We start from the raw sequence: 16,404 nt of genomic DNA, 5'->3' as shown, positions 1-16,404 counted from the left end.
TAAACCCCAGCAATTACCTATGCCAGTTTCATTTTATAAATCAAGACACAATATTTTTATTAACAGCAGACATTACCTGGGAAGTTTTCACACAATACTTCTATAGGAGTTGCTCGTTTAGTGTCTCCAATTTTCTGGTAACGTTCCTTTAATGTATCTGCCTATGACAGAAGAACAAACAAGCCTCTGAAGTTATACAGCTTGCAGACACACATTCAAAAAAAACCCCAAACACATCAATAAAAGCTGATGATCTGAAAACAGGACAGAGGCAGATATCAGAACCCAATACCTTTAAACCTTGCCATGGAAGACTTCCTCTGAGAAAATACATAAACATATGGCCCAATGCTTCCAAATCATCTCTTCTACTTTGCTCTGAAACAAAATGCAAATATTATTAGAAACTTCCATCTGCGTAATTTTACATTACATTTAGAAGACTAGCTTCCAAATTAGATAAAAATAATTATTAGGTATAAAGTACTTGAAATCAAACTGAGCATGTGGGGGCATTCTTGTGTACTGCCTTAAAAACACAGCTAAACCCAGGAAAAAAGCAGATGCAGACTGCAGGTATATTCATCTCAACAGCACTTTAAGCAAATTACCTTGCTGAAAGAAATCATTCTCAAAAATGCAGAAGCTACTGGAAAAACTTTAGGATTTAGTAAACTTTAGGATTTAATAAAATATTAGGACCAAATGTTCATCGTTCTTGCAGTAAGAACTTAATTAAAATTGATCCAGTGTAGACTTATTTGTGGATGGTTTACATTACAAAGGAGTCTGGCCCGTGCAAAACTGATTCTTAATCTAGAACCTATAACAACTCTGACAAGAGAGCACATGTACTAAAGATAAGAATTAGGTTCTCCTAGTTTTATTTGAAGATAAGTAACTGTTTAAAGAAATTGGCTTCATTTGGCCTTTCTATTCATATTAAGAGCAGGCTTGCTTCATTCTCAGAAGAGTTTCAAGTATTCATTGTACAGTAACTAACTTCTGCCTCGGCAATAATTAAGCACTATCATGAAAAGACCAATACAATCAAGGATATGCGTAGTTCCCCAGAGAGCATTACAGATATCTAGATTACAGTAAATTATGGCTCCATGTGATTATAGCCAAAAAACACACTGTTCTTCTGAATTGATGGAAATCCCGAAATAATTACCAATTTACATATCCAGCAAACACAGAAAATTGCAGAACTTTTACAGATGCAGATCTGTGTCTTCATTAACCTCCCAGTCAGAATCTACACTCTCTGTAATCTCACTTTCCCCTCCTGAAAATGAAGTGAACTGGAGAAGAAGCAGAGTAACTTTATCCCTGAAAGAAATTATCTTATTGCAAGGCAGGGCACCAGCAACATGCTAGTAAGGGCTGCAGAGTATTTGTATTTCCTTCAAAGAGCTCTCTGAATAAAGCCACATTATTCTTCACATAGACAAAATACCTTCTATTCCATATACAAACTCCCTGCTTAGCACAAAACTACCAGAAATCCTTGATCAAATGTCTCTTCTTAAACAAAAGATTATTGACTACAGGATGTTCTGTAACTTTGTATTTCCTATATACACCTTAAAAGAGTGGGCTTTGGTGATTTTGAGCAAATTTTGATTACACATTTAAAGTCTTTCTAGTACCTATGCATTTGTTATGATAGTTTTAAATAGTATGTATCCTAAAATACACTTTTTATTCCAGGACAACATCCTTCCTTACTCATACTCACTAACACAAAGTTACAGGTCAACAGAGACATAGTCAAAATAACTTGTAAGATAATGTGAACCTGACAGCCTCCCTCTTCACTGAAAACATTTTTTCACAAGGGTCAGCTGTCAGACCATTCAAGCAGCTCAGGAAATTATCTACAGACTAAAAATACCACCCTAAAAAATTGTCTTATTACCACTATTTTCAGAGTTAAGCCTATAACTGTATCCTATATACGACTGTCTCTGTAAACACAGATCTTGAGGACCTTCAGTGATTTATACGACTCACTGCATGAATTAAAAAATTTACTACATACCACAATCAACATAAAAAAATTGTTGGAATGGAACGATTCAGCCTCTTTAGGAAGAAGAGGCAAGGGAGACCAGGAGGCAATGTTACCCTCCATGGGAAAACCCAGCTGAGTGTAGGGAGTTTTGTCTGGGGAATGGATGAGGAGCTGACTGAGAGCTACTGGGGAACAATTAATGGGAGGGCAGGTTTAGGGCCCCCAGCCAGGAAGACTGAGCAGCTGAGTCCTCATGACAGTGCATCCCTCCCTCACCCTTTCTAGGCCACACTGTTATCTGAAAAAAAGCTCATTAGGTCTCAGCTTGACAAACAGCACCTGGGCTCAGCTTTTTTTGAGTTAATCAGAAACCCTTTGCTCCTAGGAGTACCTGCTGCCTAACAAGCTCATGTTTTCTTTATGAAAAGCCTTGAAAACTATTTTTCTTGCTTGTGTAACATAACAACCCTGTTCTCACACTTTCAACTGTGTGCCAACCCCCCCTGTGGCCAGGAAGAAACATTATGACTAAAGCCCACTCTCTTGTGACCCTATAAAACAGTGGTCTAAAATGACCAAAGAAGAACTTTTGAGTTCTTCTGGAGTACAGCAAGCTGAGACCAGCAACCTCTCTCTGAGCTGGGCCTCTCAGAGCCCACAAACTCCCAAGCCTGCTGTGTTCAGATGACTGCTGAACAAAAATGGCCAATACCCCTGCTCCTCAAGGCTCAACTCTTTGCACAATGGAGAGATGCAAAAGCACCCAGAGTGAGTATTTCACTGCCTTTGAGGGGAATCTTTTGACAGGTACTTTGCACTGACTCTGCCTATGTGCATTAACATACACATATGTTACAGCAAATTTTGGGAGAAATGCTGCTCTCTTAAATGTTCAAGTATTTTGGATATCAAAGTTAGGCTTGTAAGTAGGATTAGGTTATAAGATAGGAATTAACACTTAACAGCATTTGACCTATGTTGAATTGTTAAGTTTAACATTTAAGTAAAGGTGTAAGTTAAGGTTAAATACTTTTGAGTGGTGTTAAGCTTTTAAGCTGTATTCTTTTTTATGCTTGCCCTCACTGTCCTTTTGTCACTTGTCAAATGCACCTAAACACACACACAGCCGTAGACAGCTCTCAATTCATTTCTGTTTTGATTTACTGGATTTTAGTAGGGGTTTGGGTTTTCTCTTTTTCCTTGGTGTAACTGACTAGTAAGTATTGGAGTGAATCTTGCAAAGAACTTCTAGAGTGACAAGACAGCAAGGCATCAGCAATCCAGTAAGTTATCCTTGACGATAGCTTCCTTCTTCAAGTGACAGAGAAGGTAAAAAGGAGCTGCGCCATGCTGGAGCTTGTTCTCACCAACAAGGAGAGGCTGGTGGGGAAGAAGAAGCTCAAGGTCAGCCTTGGTTGCAAAGATCATTAAATGCTGGAGACTGAGATCCCAAATGTAGTAAGAAGGGAGCAAAGCAAAGTACCCTGAATTTCAGCAGATGCAGCTTGGCCTCTTCAGGGATCTGCTTGGCTGAGTGCCATGACATAAAGCCCTGCAGAGAAGCAAAGTCCCAAGAAAGTTGTTTAACATTCAAACATGAACTCTTCCAAGCCCAGGAGCAGTGCCTTCCAACAAAGTCAAGCAAAAACCATCAAGAGGCCTGCATGGATGAGCAGTGAGCTCCTGGATGAATCCTAAGGAAAAAAAGGAAGCATATAGAGAGGGGAAGAAAGAACAGGTAGTCTAGGAGGTATACAGAGAAATTGTCCAAGCAGCCAGAGATCAGCTTAAGAAAGCTAAAGCCCTGATAGGATTAAATGTGGCCATGGATGTCAAGGGCAACAAGAAGAGATTCTATAAGTAAGATGGTGACAAAAGGAAAACTAGGAAAAATGCATGACTTCTCCAGAAGGAAACAGGAGACCTGGGATATGGAGAAAGATGAGGCAAAAAAATTACTGTGTTGTTCCACAGGAGAGTTTATATTGGATACAGGGGAACAACATTAAATTACTTTTTTGCCTCCATCTTCCCTGGTATGTATTTCAGTCACATTACTCATGTCACAGGAAGAAAAGAGCAGGGACTGGCAGAATGAAGAACACTGTAGATCAAGTTGGAGCCCATCTAAGGAACCTGAAGATGCACAAGTCCATGGGACCTGCTGAAACGCATCTACGAATCTTTAGGGAGTCTCAGGCAAAGACACTACCCATTACATCCACCACATCTGAGAAGTCATTACAGCCCAGTAAAGGTTCTGCAGACTAAAAGACAAGAAAGATAATACCTATTATTACAAATGGAAGAAAAGGAAAGCATGAGGAACTATAGGCCTGTCAGACTCACCTCAGGGCCCAGCAAGATCACACTGTAGATCCTTGTGGTAACTATACTGAGGGACATGTAAAATTAGGAGGTGGCTGATGATAGTCAACATGGCTTCAGTAGGGGCAAATCATGCCTGACAAATTTGGTGACCTTCAATGCAACTACATGCTGGTGCATGGAAGAGCAACCAACATCATCTACCTGGATATATGCTAAGCATTTGACACTGTAACACAGGAAATCCTTGTCTCTGAACTGGAGAGACATTGATCTGACAGACAAAACAAGTGGATAAGGAATTGGCTGAGTGGTCACACTGTAAATCATGGTCAAGAACTCCCTTTCCAAGTGGACATTAGTTTCTTAGGGGTAGTACTGGGACCACTGTGGGGTAACACCTTCACTGGTGTCACGGACAGTGGGATCAAGAGCACCCTCAGCAAGTCTGCCAATGACATATGGCCACGTGGTGCTGTCAACAGCACCTTCCCCTTGAGGGAAGGGATGCCACAGAGGGACCTGTACAGGCCTGGGAGGTGGGCCTGTGAGAACACAACAACAAGAAGTGGACTTAAGTCAGGGCAATCCAAGCACAAATACAGTCTGGGCAGAGAATGGAGAGCAGCCCTGAGAAGGATTTCCACGTGTGGGTAGATGAGAGGTGGGACATGACCCCACAATGTGCACTCACAGCCCAGAAAGCCAAACATGACCTAGGCTGCATCCAGAAAATTGTGGCCAGTAGAGCGAGGGAGGGGATTCTGCCCCTCTGCTCTGCTCTGGTGACACCCCACCTGCAGTGCAGCATCCAGCTCTGGGGTCCCCAAGATCCAAAGGACATGGACCTGATCAAGTAAGTCTATGAAGATTTTTAGGCAGTGTCCCTCCTGTGAAGGCAGTCAGAGTTGCTGCTGTTCAGCCTGGAGAAAAAAGGCTTCAGGGAGACATTACAGCATCTTCCAGTAACAAAAGGGTGCCCTGCAAGAAAGCTACGCAGGGACTTTTTACAAGGACATGTAGTGACAGGACAAGGACTATTGGTGTAATACTGAAAGACAGTATGTTTAGATTAAATATTCAGGAGAAACTCCTCAGTGTGAGAGTGGCAAGACACTTAAACACCTTGCCCAGAGAGGCTGTGGATGTCTCATCTCTGGAACTGTCCAAGGTAAATTTGCATGAGGCTTTGAGAAACCTGGTGTTCCAGCCTATGGCAACAGGGCCAGAACTGATGATCTTTATGTTCTTTTCCAACCCAAACCATTCTATGATTAAACAAGTTACCATTAGACAAAAATAAACACATCTTGTGTAAATATCAGACATGTAATCAAAATTCAGTTTGCTTTTCAAGTAATTACCATTTTTACATTTTGGTTTCTTAAGAGGTTTAGGGGCAATCTTCTTATTTAAGGAGGAGTAAAAAAATTATTTGATTTTAAAAGTGCTTGTGCTACTGTTGAAAATATAATAATCAGAAGTCTATTCTGATTAGTGGAGATGAGTGCCTAGTGTCAAAAACGTATCAGTCACATTAAGCTGACATCACCATTTATGCCTGAAAAATATAGTGGATGCTTCTTTTATCTGAAGAACCTGATTTCCAAAAGTTAGATTTAGAAAGCTAAAACCCTACACTTGAGGTGCTGGAGTATGCCCACTAAAGAGTAACAAAGCTGGTGAAGGGTTTGTAGCACAGATCCTATGAGGAGGAGCTGATGGAGCTGAGGGTGTTCAGAAAAGGAGATTCAGGGGAGAGCTTATCACTCTCTACAACTCCCTGAAAAGAAGATTGAAGCCATATGAGGGTTGTTCTCTTCTCCCAAGGAACAAAGAATAGGACAAGAGGAAAAAGCCTCATGTTTGCCATAGGAAAGTTTAGACTGGATATTGGGAACATTTGCTTCACCAAAAGGGTTCTCAAACATTGGAAAAGGCTGCCCAGGGAAGTGACTGAGTCACCATTTCCAGAGGTATCTTAAAAGCCTTGTAGATGTGGCACTTCAGGACATGGTTTAGTGGTGGATTTGGCAGTGCTGGGTTAACAGTAGGACTCAATGACTTTAAAGATATTTTCTAACCTAAGTGATTCCGTGACTCTGCTTTATTGATAAAGCACTTTATTTCTGTCTGAGAAGTGTGAATGGTTTCTCATTTGCTATATTAACAGTTATGGTTATAGTAAAACTGTAAGTATTGTGCAACATTTTTATGATCAATTCAAAGAATAACCTAATTAGTGATTACCATACAGTGATAAGCAACCAGCTTACACAAATTCAAAGGGGTTTAACTGACTGATTTCACTAGAAAATCTCTCTATAGCTGTAATAAACAAAGATCTGAGTGCTCATACCTTTCTCAAGGTGAATTTATTCATTCAATAATAACAAATTTTATATTTATATAAATCCTGTAATTTCTTTAGCTTGCTGGCATAACCTTAAATGACTCTGACAATGCTTTACTAACAGTGCAAGCACTAAAAAAAAAAAAAAAATTAATCGAGAAATCAGCATTATCTCTAAGCTGCTTTATTACTTTATGGTGCATTTCAAAGAGATCAAAAAAGCATGGAAGCATTGAAAATCAATGCCATTGCGACCTATTGACTTTTGAGTAATTAATAAATATTTCTATTTCCTGGACACTTCACCCTGCCATGGTATACTTATAATGTGAAGGTATTGTGCTACAAAAAGATACACCTCATCTTTCTTTAAGGAAAGCTAACAAAGAGGACAATTCCAAGACCATGATCAAGATGATTAGAGATTCAAAAAAGATTATTGCCATAAACAGTATTTCCATAAGGCTGAACTATATTTTGCACAATACACAAAATCTGCAGTTCTTAATGACAATAGACTGACAAAAACTGTAACTTTAAAGCAAGATGGTTTATGACAAACCACACTGTTTCTGTACCTAAAAAGCATACATACCTTTTCCTAAATGTGTATTTATACTCATGTATCTAGCTGTTCCTGTAAGGCTCTTGTGTTCTCGATATGGTATGTGCTTCTTTGTTTCTGGATCTACGTACTCCTTTGCTAAACCAAAGTCTATAATGTGAATAATTTGCTGGGTTTTGTTTCCAGGTCGTCCTATTAAGAAGTTCTCAGGCTTTACATCTCTGTATATCAAGTTCTTTGAATGGACATATTCCATACGAGAAATCTTCGACAGAAGAAAAAAAATAGACAAGGAAGTTTAGTTTAAGCTTCAGGTTGCCACATTAAAATGTGTTAAAAGCTAAATATCTTATATTGGTTTATACATAGAAGAAACCACCCCTCCTAATATCCTAAGACCAAAGCAATATTGTTCTTAATGAACTATCTCCCAGTTAAAGCCAATGAAAATCGCACACTTTTCCAAAGCAGATACATCTACTGGAAACTCTCACACTGGACATTAGTCATGAATTATGCACACAACACAAGTTTTTGTCTCTCAGGACAGCTGGCACAAGAATGTTTTGCATACATTAAAAGTAACACCAGAAATTACATCACCAAGCAGTAAGCAGCAAAGTTTGACGTAGATCTATTACGTATTACAGACATAACTGAGAGAAGCACTCAAAGTTCATCACTACGCATATAAAGTTCATTCTAGCTGGACTGCTTTCTATCAAAATTTCCACATTCAGAAAGAACAGGACATTTTCAAATAAACCTGATCTTTGGACTTGTGAAGACTTGAGCATTTAAAAGAAAGAACTTGGTCATTTTGGTTATAAGTAAGTTCAATGTGTCTGTTTATCTGTAGTTGGAGTCTGTTATACAACCACAATCATGTTTTAAATAGCTATTTTTAACCATTACAGGTAAAAATATCACTATTTAGGGAGGAAGAAATCTAGTAAATATGCACAGCCTTAATTGTTCTTCTTTCCACTTCTACCCACCCTCAAGTCAGAACCACATAAAAAAATCTTCAAAGAAGAGAATAATTCTTCATTGAGTAGCTACTATAATTTCTGGAAGGATTTTGGGAATTTTTCATTTGTTTGTTCACTTTCTTATAAGAATGCCCAGGAAAAAAATACTTATGCTATTTAGGAGTCTCGTAATACAACTGCTTGTGTGGCTAAAATTACTTTTATTTCTTTGAGGTCTTCTTTTTTGAAAGAGTATGTCAAAATTCATAATTTTAGATTGTAATGAGAACTCAGAAGACAGAAGTAATTACACTCATGAACTGACTTGAAAAACTGGGACAAAGTAAATGGAAGTAATGTAAGAGTATTCCTGCTTAAACAGTATGACAAGCATTTTAAATACCACCAACATCAATTTAAAGCAGAAGTGCAAATCTCCTAAGTGAAGTAAGCATTTAATCCATTGAAGACTGATTTAGTTATTCTAGTGAACACTCAAATTAACATCTATTCTACTTACCAACTGTATGGCTATCATAAGAACGGTTTTAAGAGAAAATGTCCTACCACACAAGTCAAATAAATCTTCCAGACTAGGTCCAAGTAGTTCTAGCACCATAGCATTATATTTGCCACATGGGCCAAAATAATAAACCTGAGGTATTCCATCTGTAAAATGAAAACACAAAGTAATGATAAGGGGTTAAATGAGATTAAGGTACATAGCAGTACAATTCCTACCCAATTTCAAGCTGATTGTAAATTAAAAACACATTTTTCACATAGAAACAAAAATTAAACCTCATAAAAACTACAGGTAAAAGACACAACAGGAATACTGAAGATAGTCACAAAAATTTTAATGAAAATGGTACTATTATATATTTGACTTGTGAAAGATATCAAGATTTTTATAAAAATTAAAATTAGAACCTATTAAGTTTTGTAACCATAAATTGAAACAGGAATTTTGAAATACTATGAAGGCTTAAGTAAGCTCTTGTACAAAAAAATATACTTAAATTAGACGTTTTAAATTAAGGCTATTCCTACCTTTAGCAATAAAACCACCTTATTACCTAGAGAAATCATTTTAAAAAAATCAAAAAGAGATTAATGAACCCAAGAGTGTAATGATACATTAGGTCTGGACTTTATAGTTTTAAATGAACACCTGCCTTAGAAAGACAGGCAATCCATAAGTTTGAAAATATCAATAGTTAAAGCCTTATGATCCAATTTTACTTCCACCTTTTTGCAGAATATGCATTGTGAATCTACTCAATTTAAATAACTTGATATAATTGCTTCTACTCATCTTCTACTTTTTCACATGCACAGGACATCTTCCTCATTCAGCAGAATAAATTTTGTTTACTTAGGGAAGCTAGTTATTCCACATCTTTGTTTTGTTGTTCTTTAGTACACATCTTCTGTTTCCTTTATTCCAAATACTTAATACTCTGAAAATATCTTCTTTTCATGTGAGCTTTTTCTACAGTGTCCAAGGTTTCAATAATGCACTACACAGAAGTACCAAACCTGCTTTCAGAACATCTTAATGAAACACTGGATTTCACCTTTATTCTCTGTAGGTCAAATGTAACCCTAAAGTGTTTTCTGAAGTACACAAAGCCTTCAATTTTTTTATACCTTACTATAGAGACACTTAAACTGAGGGCAAGATTTGTAATTGTATTCGCTACAGCTTTGGGTAAAAAAATACATTAAAAATACTGATTTAGCAAAATTAACATCAAATCAAAGCACCGTTTTTAAGAGGTTTTTAACTAATCTCTTTTCCTACATGCCAGAATATTTAAAGAAAATCCCCTAAAAATTCAACTTAACTGTTCAGTTTTCAGAAGACTTGAGCTACAATTTGGTTTTCAGTGTGTATCATCACGCCCACCTCTATACTAATATACTTAAAATGCATAATGTAACCACTTCAGAAAGACATCACAGGAGTAGCTTACTGCTACTAATGAAGAAGCACTGATCATATTACATCCTGTATCAGAATAAGGTATGAGATAAGTGTTCTTCAATTTAAAAATATCATCCTGAATTGTCAGAAAGATACTCCAAACACTTGATCCTCTGATTAGATGAGAATTCCAAAATGTCCCAAAACTATATTTAATATGTAATAACTTGTGCATACAGAGCATCCTGTCTAAAATTACCCATGTTGATAAAATACTTTGATATTAACAGTTCAAAGTACTGGAAGCTAAGGGCTTTGGTTCTTAATCAAAGCACTCTTAGTACTTTTGCTTAAAAGCAATAAGCAGATATCATTCTGCTACTTACATTCTCCATGTCTCTAAACCTCCAAAAGTCAGAAAGTAACATTCTACTAATAAAAACATATATGAGGCTTTTCTCCTTCTGCAGAAAGATAATGTAAGCTCTCTTAGAAAAACCTTTAAGAGATACTGGTTAAGTTAAAAACAAAGAAACTATGATTTCTAGAAATTTAAGAAACCCTTATTATGTTGACAAGATATTCCACTACTAATTACCAATTATTTTGTATTGGTAATACAAAATAGTATTTTATTTCCATTTTTAATTACTCTAGTTCAAACCATTGAAGAACAAATGAAGGAAATACACTGAGCTTTTGAGATGCATCCCAGTTGTCTTGCTGTGAATTTAAAGAAGCCACTGGTCTACAGTTTCTTGATTAACAATTAATTTGATTAACATTCAATCCTTTCTAGTACCTTGACAGATCTTCTCCCCATTCTTAAAAATCCTTTTTAAAAAGTATTACCCCTCCCCAGTTATAAGTAGAATTCAATGCTTGTCACACAAATGTCACTAAAAGTTACATATAACATCGTCTTCTTCCCTCAAAAAGGAAACTTACTTGAGGCCAAAAAAGTAGATTCACATACTGCCCCTAAGTTACTTTAACATTTAAACATCTTTCCTTTCTAGGTTTAAAACTCTGAAAATAGAATCCTTTTTTTAAGGTACGAGTCATACTTCCCTATCCCTAGATATTTATACTTGTTGACAAGTAAAACACTTTAATTGGAATGGGCTCAATTGACTTAAGCACTCTACAATACTTAGGTGACTTCCCTGGCATAAAATTGTAAACCCATGTTAAACTAGTATGATTTTAATACTATTTTAGTCTTGACAAAAATCAAAGAAGTCTTGACTTGGAAATTAACTATTTGAACATCACTTAGATTCCAGTTTTTTCTATGAAAGTTAATTTTCATTAGCCACCTATTCTGCTGTACACCTCTGGTGTCCAAAATCAAGTCCAAACACTCAAAAACACTTGACTATCCACTGAGAAGGGAGGGTGGGGAGGGCGAGGGGGCAAGGAGAACCCTCTAAAACAGTTATGCGAATTTATGGATTATACTCTTTAATTTTCACTCAAATCCTTTAGTCCACCATGTTTATGTACACGATGTCCAGAAAGTTTTTAAAGCTGACAGATCTGACTTCCTCTACAATGATGAAAGGATAAAAAAATATTAGAATATAGAAAACATGACTAGTAGATGAAACTTTATCTGCCAAATCTCTTTAAAACAAAGAAAATAATAAGCTATTTTCTGCTTTGGGACCATTATCCATCTTGGTTGTCTTATTCAAGAGCTTCATCACTAAACCTGATTTAAGCTTGAGACGGCATGTACAGTTATCTACAGCAATATATATGACTAGCACAAACATATTTGTATCTTAAGGAAAAAATCCCATTTATTTGCTTTGACACAGATATTACATCATAGCTTCAATTATTTTATGTGTGTGTCTTCATTCAGGAAAAAAAATTAACTTGATTAACAGGCAGCAGAGACAGCCAAAGGAATATGTAACCCACAGGTCAATGGCAATACCACTTGCATTTAACTTCATCTATCACTGACTTGATTCTGAGCTTTATCTTGGCAAAATGTCTCTATACAATACAATCTAAATTTTTAAAGCTATTAAAAAATAGCGATTAAAGCTATTAACAGTAACTTTCCAGTGTTTTTCAGTTTCTTGAAATACCAACTTCCTTTTAGAGCTTTCTCTTAACCAGTCAAGAAACAGACTGATGGTATCTACATTATATATCCTATTGCTGAGAATCTGTTCAATCAGACACAGATATGCCAATAAAATTCACATAACTGCTCTTGCAGCTCATGGCGTTCATGTATTCAGCTTCTTATACTACACTGCCTTTTATTTGCAGTCTTAGTTTTCCTATGTGGCAATTCATTGGACACAAGCCAAATACTTTTAACTAGTTGGAAGATTTGCAGTAACAGTTGTCTTTCACAGCACAGTCATACCGGTACTCTTGCCAAGGATACAGATTAACAAACTCCCACAAACACAAATATTCCCTAGTCAGTCTATGGAATCTGGTTTGAATCCTCTCAAAGGATGCAATTATAAAATTCAGGATAGTGTGTTCTGACTTGAGCCAAAGCAGCACACACAGAATGCCACAGTCTCTGGAAACATAGCACCTCAATGCTACCAAAATCATGATCAGCCACAAACTATAAAACTCTAAACACAGAATGAGAGACTATATCACCACAACACTTAGACTACATCTCTTACTTACAAATATAAGAATATGTTTGCAAAAAGAAGAAACAGTAATAAAATAATTAGACCTATTTCAAAGGAAAAATATTCTTTAGTCATTTACATTACTAAAACAGAATTAAAGATGCATTTTACTGTAATCATTATTCAATCAAATATCCATTTATCTAACATTCACTTTGTTCAGTGAACTGTCTTATCAAGCTTCCTTTCACAATTACAGCTATTGTATGCCACTCAAAGCCCACAATCTCTGAAATCTGTGTGATGTCACAATACAAAACCAATATACATTTCTGCATACAGTCAGGCTTCTTATGGCCAGTAACTACTGTTTCTCAGAAACATTATCATGTAACTCTATTATGCAGCTGCCATTCTTATCAAATCTCTTGCACTTATTCCAGGGGAAAAAATTACTTTAAATTCAGAAAATCCTGTACATGTTCTTAAGCTAAATCCTAGAAAAGGACAGGCATAGAACAAGAAAAATTGCAAGCAACATATTCATAATTTTGCTGGACTACACATAAAAAATAAATTAGGCATTACCATTTCTGTTTATTCACATAAACATAAATATTAGCATATTCAGCTTAATAACTGAGCAGCTCAACTTTCCTATAAAAGGAAGCATATCAGCAGCAAAAACTCAAAACTGAGTCAGAGTTTTCTTCAAATAACTCATGATACAAGTGCAGCAGTCATCAGTACACAGATTAACAGTGTCTATGAACAGATTCCTCTTCAGTCAAGAGATTCAATATTTGATTCAGTTTAAGTGCTCTAATACTATATTCTTAAATTAAGCTTAGAGCTTTATTTTCTAAGATCACCTGCATGTTTAGTTTCTTTAACTTTAACATGATTACCAACCACTTCAACTAACTGCTTATTGTTGATTACCCAGCATAAGAATTCCAGTCAAATTACAACAGAAGTAATAAAGCATGGCAGCATGACTAAAAAATAAAGAAACAGCCATCAGTTTAAGACCAAATTCTCAGCCACCTACCTAGAAGTATAGTTAAAAGCAATATTCATGTGAAGTTACTAATAAAACTCACTTTGCATTAATACTGAATGTGGGCTAGTAAGATGCATAGAAAGGATATGAAGTGCAACAATTCAAACATATCTGTAAGAACTGATGAAATGTTATTTAGACATGTAAACTAGGACTACCCTGAACTGACCTATTTGCTAACTCTGTAGTCTACAGCTAGACATTTTTTCTTCAATATACATTGTCATTGATCATTAGAAACATAACACCCTTGTTTTAGAAATTAAATAATACTCTAAAATCTGAAGTTCCAGTAAATCATTACTGCTTTAACTAAGTAGTAGGAACATCCAATTAATATAGCTGCATATGTCGCGTTCATGTTTTCCCATAAAGTCTTTTCAAACTCGCTTCAACCTTCAAAACTTTCATAATTTTTATCCTATAATAACACCAAGACATCAATCCCAAAATATTTTGAAAAGCACAGAATGAGATAAGTTATTTTAAATTGTTTCTAGAAGATCCATGAACAAAAATAATCACCTGACACAATAATCTAGCTGTAGTGCTTTGTTTCTAGCACTACATTCAAGGAGACTTGCTATTGAGACACTACCTCATGGTATGATAGAATATCAATCTAGTAAAATACACTACAGTCTACCAACTGAGAAAGAAATTATTATACTGAAATTTTTGTCCTGGGAAGAGTTAGAGCAGAATACAGATGCTGATACACCACGATGAAATCATGCTGGGCTGCCTTTTCTCCCAGAGGCTGAAGTGGAAGGCAAGGTGGCTACAGCCAAGGGGATGAAGTAGACATGATATCACTAGCAATCTGAGATACTGCCTTCGCAGTGACAGTGAAAGTCGCCTGCAACCATCTTACATGCAAAAGATAGCTTGTCATTCATGGGAAAAATCTGCTTCAGAGATTCCATACCTTGAATATAGTTGTATGAAAATAATTAATAGCTGTCACTGAACATTCAGATCTCACACACCCGCTAAAGCTGGCCTAAACTGAAAGAAACGAAGAAACACATTTTCTCACCTTAAATATTTTTGTATTTACCTAGAGGAAAAACCACTAAAGACACTGAGAACTGAACCTCTTTCTTGGCCTTCAGCCCATCAAATGCATTTCCAACACAAAAAAGAAAACCATAAACATCAATGTCTAACCTACTAATCCACAATTAAACTGTGCATAAGGCACCTCATAACAAAGAAGTGTTCTTGCCTTAGGGTACTCTCCCCCTCTCAAAATCAGAAATTCCAAGTATTTCAAACTCACTCTGCTACATTCCCAAACCAAAATGTAATTATCAATCCGGCAAATCCAGACATGCTCTAAACACTACAATAAATATTCTACTGAGCTTGACTACAAAATGATGAGCAGACTCCACGTACTGTGCAGGAGTATTTCTGTACCTTCCAAAACCACATCATGCCCACAGTGAAATCTTCCTGAATCACTAATCCAACAGTACCTGTGTAACTACACCTGTGATTCTGCTGCGTCAAAGGCAGGTTCGCACAATCTCAAAACCGAAAACCGTGTTTTTAGATACCAATACAGAACACACCACATGAATGTTGGTACCAAATCACAATGGTTCAGGTACAGAATGCACTTAGCACTCAGGTACAGAATACTTAGCACTCATTTCACAATGGCCATGACCTTCTTATATACAACACCTTTTCCCACTGTAGACAAATATATCCTATACATTGACTAGTCAATAGTAGTGACCCTGTAAAAAAAGTTAATGGTTTCCAGATTTTCAAATGGAAGTGTTAACTAGATTTCAGCTAAAAGAACAGATACACAAAAGTTAAAAAAAAAAAACAAACCTAATTTACAATACAGAGCATCTGCCTTGTCTGAAATATTAATACAGCAGTTTCATCAGTAGATTAATCCACTGCTGAACAAATCTGTGACCTGTTTTGAGATCTGTGACCTCAAAAATTACCTCGAATGAAAAAAAGAAAATCTAATAATAGATACCCCTCACTGCTATAAACAAGAATTGTTCTAAGTCTGTTCTAACAGCAGCATTACAAACAGGAGTTCTACTAATTCACTTTAAGCAGCAGAAGCTGCTTGCCATTCTTTTCCTGAACTTGTCAGGTAAGTTAAGTACAAAAGAGTTCTCACTCACTTGCAAAAGCTCCCAGTCATTGTGACAATGACCCATTTATTAAGAGAGGTTAGAAAAATCAGACAATAAAAGCTCAATCGTTTTTATGCTCTTCAACATGTAACACATAACTTCTTTCACTTACAGACTCCTTTCTGCAAAAGGAAACTGAACCATACTGTAAATACCTGTCAGTTAAATTACAGCATAGTGCACGAAATACACCTACACCTTCTCTTCTAATCCTGCAAAGAAAAGCTGATAGCATAAAAGATTAATTCAAAAATCAATAAAAAATACAAAAGTGTTTTCAATTAATTCCAAAAGCCTTAGTGCAATCTCAGGTAAGAATTCAGCAATCATTTTATTTGGAGTATGATAGTATAGTTTTCTTATATGTCACACTTGCGTATTAAGA

General features: G+C 36.3%; 1 protein-coding gene across 8 annotated transcripts in view; it reads right to left on the bottom strand.

Moving 5' to 3' along the window:
* CSNK1G3 (casein kinase 1 gamma 3) overlaps positions 1-16,404 on the bottom strand; it is a 71,738-nt gene that overhangs the window by 19,615 nt on the left and 35,719 nt on the right. For all 8 annotated transcript variants that reach the window (XM_059873291.1, XM_059873286.1, XM_059873289.1 and 5 more), the window contains 4 exons: positions 8,758-8,906; positions 7,297-7,531; positions 293-378; positions 77-161 (listed from right to left, as the gene is read on the bottom strand). In XM_059873291.1, the coding sequence (XP_059729274.1) occupies positions 77-161; positions 293-378; positions 7,297-7,531; positions 8,758-8,906 (555 nt within the window). The remainder of the gene's footprint in view (positions 1-76; positions 162-292; positions 379-7,296; positions 7,532-8,757; positions 8,907-16,404) is intronic.

This window comes from Haemorhous mexicanus, chromosome Z, assembly GCF_027477595.1.
Source record: "Haemorhous mexicanus isolate bHaeMex1 chromosome Z, bHaeMex1.pri, whole genome shotgun sequence".
NCBI lineage: Eukaryota > Metazoa > Chordata > Aves > Passeriformes > Fringillidae > Haemorhous > Haemorhous mexicanus.
The sequence above is the reverse complement of the archived record's forward strand: the minus strand, read 5'-3'. Positions and strand labels throughout refer to the sequence as shown.